This window comes from Haemorhous mexicanus, chromosome 30 (assembly GCF_027477595.1).
Source record: "Haemorhous mexicanus isolate bHaeMex1 chromosome 30, bHaeMex1.pri, whole genome shotgun sequence".
Taxonomy (NCBI): Eukaryota; Metazoa; Chordata; class Aves; order Passeriformes; family Fringillidae; genus Haemorhous; species Haemorhous mexicanus.
In genome coordinates, this window is record NC_082370.1 from 1,891,398 (window position 1) to 1,897,486 (window position 6,089).

Sequence of the window (6,089 nt, forward strand, 5' to 3'; positions counted from 1 at the left end):
CCAGGGCATGGAATCCCATGATTTTGGGGAATTTTTGGGAATGTTTGGGATTGTTTGGGAATGCTGGGGGGTACTCACGCTGCCTCTCTCGAGGAGCAGCTGGCACTTGGAGCCCTTGGCAAACCCCACCAGGGCATGGAATCCCATGATTTTGGGGAATGTTTGGGGATTCCGGGGAATGTTTGAGGAATGTTTGGGAATGCTGGGGGGCACTCATGCTGCCTCTCTCAAGGAGCAGCTGGCACTCGCGGCTGTTGGTGAACCCCACCAGGGCATGGAATTCCAGGATTTGGGGGAATTTTTGGGATGTGGAATTCCATGATTTGGGCAATTTTGGGGTGTGGAATTCCATGATTTTAGGGACTATTTAGGATGTACTCACGCTGCCTCTCTCAAGGAGCAGCTGGCACTTGGAGCCCTTGGTGAACCCCACCAGGGCATGGAGTTCCAGGATTTTTGGGGAATGTTTGGGAATTCTGGGGAATGTTTGGGGGATGTTTGGGATGTGGAATTCCATGATTTGGGCAATTTTTGGGATGTGGAATTCCATGATTTTGGGCAATTTTTGGGAATGTTTGGGATGTACTCATGCTGCCTCTCTGAAGGAGCAGCTGGCACTCGCGGCTGTTGGTGAACTCCACCGGGGCATGGAATTCCAGGATTTTGGGGAATTTCTGGGATGTGGAATTCCATGATTCTGGGGGAATGTTTGGGATGTGGAATTCCAGGATTTTAGGGACTATTTAGGCTGTACTCACGCTGCCTCTCTCGAGGAGCAGCTGGCACTTGGGGAATGTTGGTGAACCCCACCAGGGCATGGAATCCCATGATTTTGGGGATTGTTTGGGAATGCTGGGGTGTACTCACGCTGCCTCTCTCGAGGAGCAGCTGGCACTTGGAGCCCTTGGTGAACTCCACCAGGGCATGGAATTCCAGGATTTTGGGGATTGTTTGGGAATGTTTGGGTGTACTCACGCTGCCTCTCTCGAGGAGCAGCTGGCACTTGGCGAATGCTGGCAAACCCCCCCAGGGCATGGAATCCCATGATTTTGGGGAATTTTTGGGAATGTTTGGGATTGTTTGGGAATGCTGGGGGGTACTCACGCTGCCTCTCTCGAGGAGCAGCTGGCACTTGCTCAGGCAGTCGGGGCTGTTGGTGAACTCCACCAGGGCCTTCTCGGCCTGCAGGCGCGTGCCCGTGTCCGTGGTCTCATAGAGCTGCTTGCACAGGTTCTCCAGCTGGGCCAGGCTCTGCCCGGGCAGGAAACACAGGGAACAGGGGAAAACAGGGAAAAGGGGGATTCAGGGACAGCAGGGACTCTTCTGCACTGGCAGCAGGGAGCTTGGGTTTGTGCTCACACACGTGGGACTCACCAGGACTTCTCCTTCCCTTCCCTTTCTCCTTTCCTTTCCCCCTTCCTTCCCTTTTCTTTCTCCTTTCCTTTCCTCTCTTTTCTTTTCCTTTTCCCTTTCCTTTCCTTCCCAAACCTTTCCCTTTTCCCCTTTCCTTTTTCCTTTCTTCCATTGGATTCACAGAATTCCCTGCACAGGAGTTCTTCTCATTTCCACCTTTTTCATTTTACAGGAATTTTGCAGGACTCGACAGAAACCTTGCAGAAATTTTGCAGAAATTTTCAGGAATTTTTCAGAAATTTTTCAGAAATTTTTCAGAAATTTTTCAGAAATTTTGCAGAAATTTTGCAGAAATTTTGCAGAAATTTTGCAGGATTTTTTCAGGAATTTTTAGGAAATTTACAGGAATTCTGAGCAATTCCAGGAGAAACCCCAGGATGAGGCTTTCCCTGCAATCAATTCCCTTCCCACTTCCAAGGAAACAATTCCCAGGGATTCCTGCCCTGGGAAAATTCCATCATTTCAGGAGGTTTAAACCATCATTTCCACAAAATTTCCTTAATTTTGGGAGTTTTTATCCGTAATTTCTGGAGTTTTTATCCATCATTTCCACAAAATTCCCATAATTTGGAGAGTCTTCATCCATAACTTCCATAATTTCCATTATTTTGGGAGTTTTTATCCATAATTTCCATCAAATTTCCATAATTTGAAAAGTTTTCATCCATAATTTCAGGATTTTTCATCCATCATCCCAAATTTTCACTTCCAGGACATCTCAAAATCCCAAATTTCCTTCCAGCCAACAAAACCCATGGAAAAAAAAAAACAAAACATTTTTAATCATTCCAAGATTTCCCAAATCCAAAGGGAATTCTGATTTTCCCAGGCAGGAAATTCCATCCCACTTTAAGGAAACACTTCAGGAACAGGAAATAAAAGGAAAAATGGGAAAAATCTGCTTCCAAAGGGGAAAAAAATGGGATTTTTGACCCTCCCTCTGCTCCAAGGAGAAAAAAACTTGGAAAAATCCCAAAATATTCATTCCAAGGTGGTGAAAAAAGCAGCTCCAAGTGCAAAATTCCCACTAAAACACGGAGGGATTGCTCATAATTCCCAGAATTTTGGATTTTTTGGGATAAAAATCAGGTAGAATCCATAAAAAACAGGTTTGGGCTTCACCATTCCAGGTGGAAATCCATAAAAAAAGAGGTTGGGAATTCTTCACAGTGGAAAAAAAATCCATGAAAAATTAATTTGGGCTTCATCATTGCAGGTAAAATCCAGGAAAAATCCCCAAAAAATGGATTTGGGCTTCACCAAAGCAGGAAAAATTCCTTAAAATTGGATTTGGGCTTCACCAAAGCAGGAAAAATCCATAAAAAATCTTTTTGAGCTTCATAATTCCAGGAAAAATCCAGAAAAAAAATTGGATTTGGGCTTCATCATTCCAGGAAAAATCTAGAAAAATTTATGGGGGCTTCATCACTCCAGGTAAAATCCATAAAAAATATTTTAGGCCTTTACCAAACCAGGAAAAATCCCTCAAAAAATGGATTGAAGCTTCTTCACTCCAGGTAAAATCCACTAAAAAATCTTTTTGGGCTCCAGCAGGTCAGGAAAAATCCATTAAAAAATGAATTCAGGCTTCATCCCACTGAATAAAATCCATGGAAAAATCTTTTTGGACTCCACCACAACTCCAGAAATTCCTCCGGGAATTTTTGGAAATTCAAATTTCTCCGGAAGCAGTAATGAGATTTTCTCAGTTTCCCAAACCTTGCTGCCAGTGGAGATTTCTTCCCCAAAAATCCTCAATATTCCCAAAAAATATTCCATAAAAACCCCTCTGGAGCCAGGCTGGGAATGTTCTGTTGGAAAAGGGAAAAAATTCCAGAGCCTGAAGGGGCTCCAGGAGGGTTTGGGATGGAGGAGAGGGATGGATTTCCCTGGAAAAGGGGAAATTAAATGGGATTTTGGGCAGGAATTCCTGCCTGGGATAAAATTCCCAGAGATCTGAGGATCCCTGGAAATTCCCAAACATTCCAGCTTGGGATAACAAAAGGATTTCTTCCCAAAATCCCAACCCCAATTCCACACAGGAGTTCCTGGAATTGCTCTGAGTTCCCAAATCTGCAAGGAGAAATTCCAGGGAAAAATTCCAGAGCCTCAAGGGGCTCCAGCAGGGTTTGGGATGGAGGGATTCCATGAAATTCCAGGAATTTCCCCCTGGAAAAGAGGAAATTAAATGGGATTTTGGGCAGGAATTCCTGCCTGGGGTGGAATTCCCAGAGATCTGAGGGTCCCTGGAAATTCCCAAACATTCCAGCTTGGGATAACAAAAAGGATTTCTTCCCAAAATCCCAACCCCAATTCCACACAGGAGTTCCTGGAATTGCTCTGAGTTCCTAAATCCCTTCTCCAGCCTGGAAGATCTCCCAAAGTTCTGCTGTTAAACTTTAACCCCGCTGAGCTCAGCATTCCCAACCCCTCCAGCTCCAACTTTTCCAACTTCCACCTCCCTCAATCCCAGATTTCCCACGGAAAACTCGGATTTGGGGCAGAATTCCGTGGAAAATCTGGATTTTCCCATAAAAATCCTGGTTAATAATGCAACAATTCCTCTTTTATTTTGGGATCAGAATTCCCAGGAACATTCCCAGCTCTTCTGAGTCAATAAACTGCTCGGGATTGATTCATTCCCAAAATTCCAGGGATAATAAATAACTCCTGGGAATTCTGCTTTATCCCAAAAAAAAAACCCCAGGGAAAACTCCCCCAGCTGGCCCTGGCTTTGGGGTTTGATGCCTCTGGGGGTTTGGGGTCAATTCTTCAGGGTTTGGGGCCAATTCCTGAGGGTTTGGGGTGAATTTTAGGGGGTTTGGGGTGAATTTTAGGGGGTTTGGGGTCAATTTCTGAAGTTTAGGGTCCCTCTCAGAGGTTTTGGGGTCTCTTTCAGAGGGTCTGGGTCACTCTCAGGGGGTTTGGGGTCACTCTCAGAGATTTCGGGTCACTCTCAGGGGGTTTGGGGTCAATCTTAGATGGTGTGGGGTCACTCTCAGAGGTTTGGGGGGTTTAGGGTCAATATCAGAGGTTTAGGGTCACACTCAGAAGGTTTAGGGTCAATTTCAGAGGGTTCAGGGTCACTCTCAGAGGGTTTGGGGTCAATATCAGAGGTTTAGGGACACTCTCAGGGCATTTAGGGTCACTCTCAGAGGGTTTGGGGTCAATATCAGAGGTTTAGGGACACTCTCAGGGCATTTAGGGTCACTCTCAGAGGGTTTAGGGTCATTCTCAGAAGGTTTAGGGTCACTCTCAGGGCATTTAGGGTCACTCTCAGGGGGTTTAGGATCACTCTCAGAGGGTTTAGGGTCACTCTCAGAGGGTTTAGGGTCACTCTCAGAGGGTTTAGGGTCACTCTCAGAGGGTTTAGGGTCACTCTCAGAGGGTTTAGGGTCACTCTCAGAGGGTTTAGGGTCACTCTCAGAGGGTTTAGGGTCACTCTCAGAGGGTTTGGGGGTCACTCTCAACGGCTCAGGGTCACTGTCAGGGGGTTTAGGGTCACTCTCAGACAGTTTAGGTCCCTTCCAGAGACTTTCAAAGGGTTTTGGGTTCCTTCATTGGGGGTTTGAGCCCACTCAGAGGGTTTTGTTCCCTTCCTGACGGGTTCAGGTCCCTTTCAGAGAGCTTTGGGCCCTTTCCCGGGGGTTCTGTCCCTCCACTCCAACCTGGAACCTTTCCACCCCTGATTTCCCTCCTGGCTCCTGCCCCATCAATGTCTCCAGTCTGGGATTCCCCTGAAACACCCAAAGGAAACCTTCCCCAACCGTGAGTGTCCCAGGGCTGGGAAACGACCCCAAATCCCGCTGGGAAAGGAACAGAACCGGGCCGGGAAAGGACCCGAACTGGGCAGAGAAAGGAACAGAACCCGGCAGGGAAATTATCCCAAACCCGGCTGGAAAATGATTCCAAACCTGGCTGGGAAAGGAACAGAACCGGGCAGGGAAAGGAACACAAACAGGGCTGTGAAAGGAACCCAAACACAGCTGGAAACGGACCCGAACCGGGCCGGGAAAAGAACCCAAACCCGGTTGGAAAACGAACTGAACCGAGCCGGGAGTGCCGGAGATGCCCCAAAAGCGCGAGTCCCCAGCCCGGAGCAGGGAGCGGATCCCCAGAGCCCCCGGTGACAGCGGCACGGACGGGGGTGACAGCGGGGCCCGGCCGGCGCTTCCAAGGGGAGAAGCGGGATCCGAGCGAGCTCGTCCCGCTGATCTCCGCACCGGGAGCGCCGGGCGGCGGCGGGGAGCGAGCGGAAGGATGGGGGGACCCCGCGGGGGGACACCGGCAGGGACGCGGGGACACGGCGGGCACGCGATGGGGCCGGGAGGAGCCGCCGGCGGCCGGGGGGACCCTCGGAGAGGCCACCGGGCGCCGTAGGGGGACACGGGGGGAGCGCGGCGGCGGCGCCGCCTCCCCGGCGAGCGCGGCCTGCGCGCCTGGGCCGCGCCGGGCCTGGCCGGGCCTGGCCGTGCGGGGCTCGGCCGCGCGGGCCGGGGGGGCGGCGCGGGGGTGCCGGGAGGGCGGCGGGCGGGCCCGGGCGAGCCCCGCGCTGCGGCCGGAGCTCACCTGCACATGATCCGCCATCTTGCCCCATTCATGCTCCGCTCGCGCCTCCGCCCCCGCCTGCGCCGGGCCCGGCGCCACCGCGTCCCCCCGCGCCGCCGCCCGCACCG

At 50.4% G+C, this 6,089-nt stretch overlaps 1 protein-coding gene across 2 annotated transcripts in view; it reads right to left on the reverse strand.

Annotated features, from left to right (window-relative positions):
* XPO7 (exportin 7) overlaps positions 1 to 6,089 on the reverse strand; it is a 49,618-nt gene extending 43,529 nt beyond the window's left edge. For both annotated transcript variants that reach the window (XM_059870323.1, XM_059870322.1), the window contains exons 1-2: positions 5,983 to 6,089; positions 1,105 to 1,251 (exon numbers count right to left, since the gene is read on the reverse strand). In XM_059870323.1, the coding sequence (XP_059726306.1) occupies positions 1,105 to 1,251; positions 5,983 to 6,000 (165 nt within the window). In that variant the 5' untranslated portion in view covers positions 6,001 to 6,089. The remainder of the gene's footprint in view (positions 1 to 1,104; positions 1,252 to 5,982) is intronic.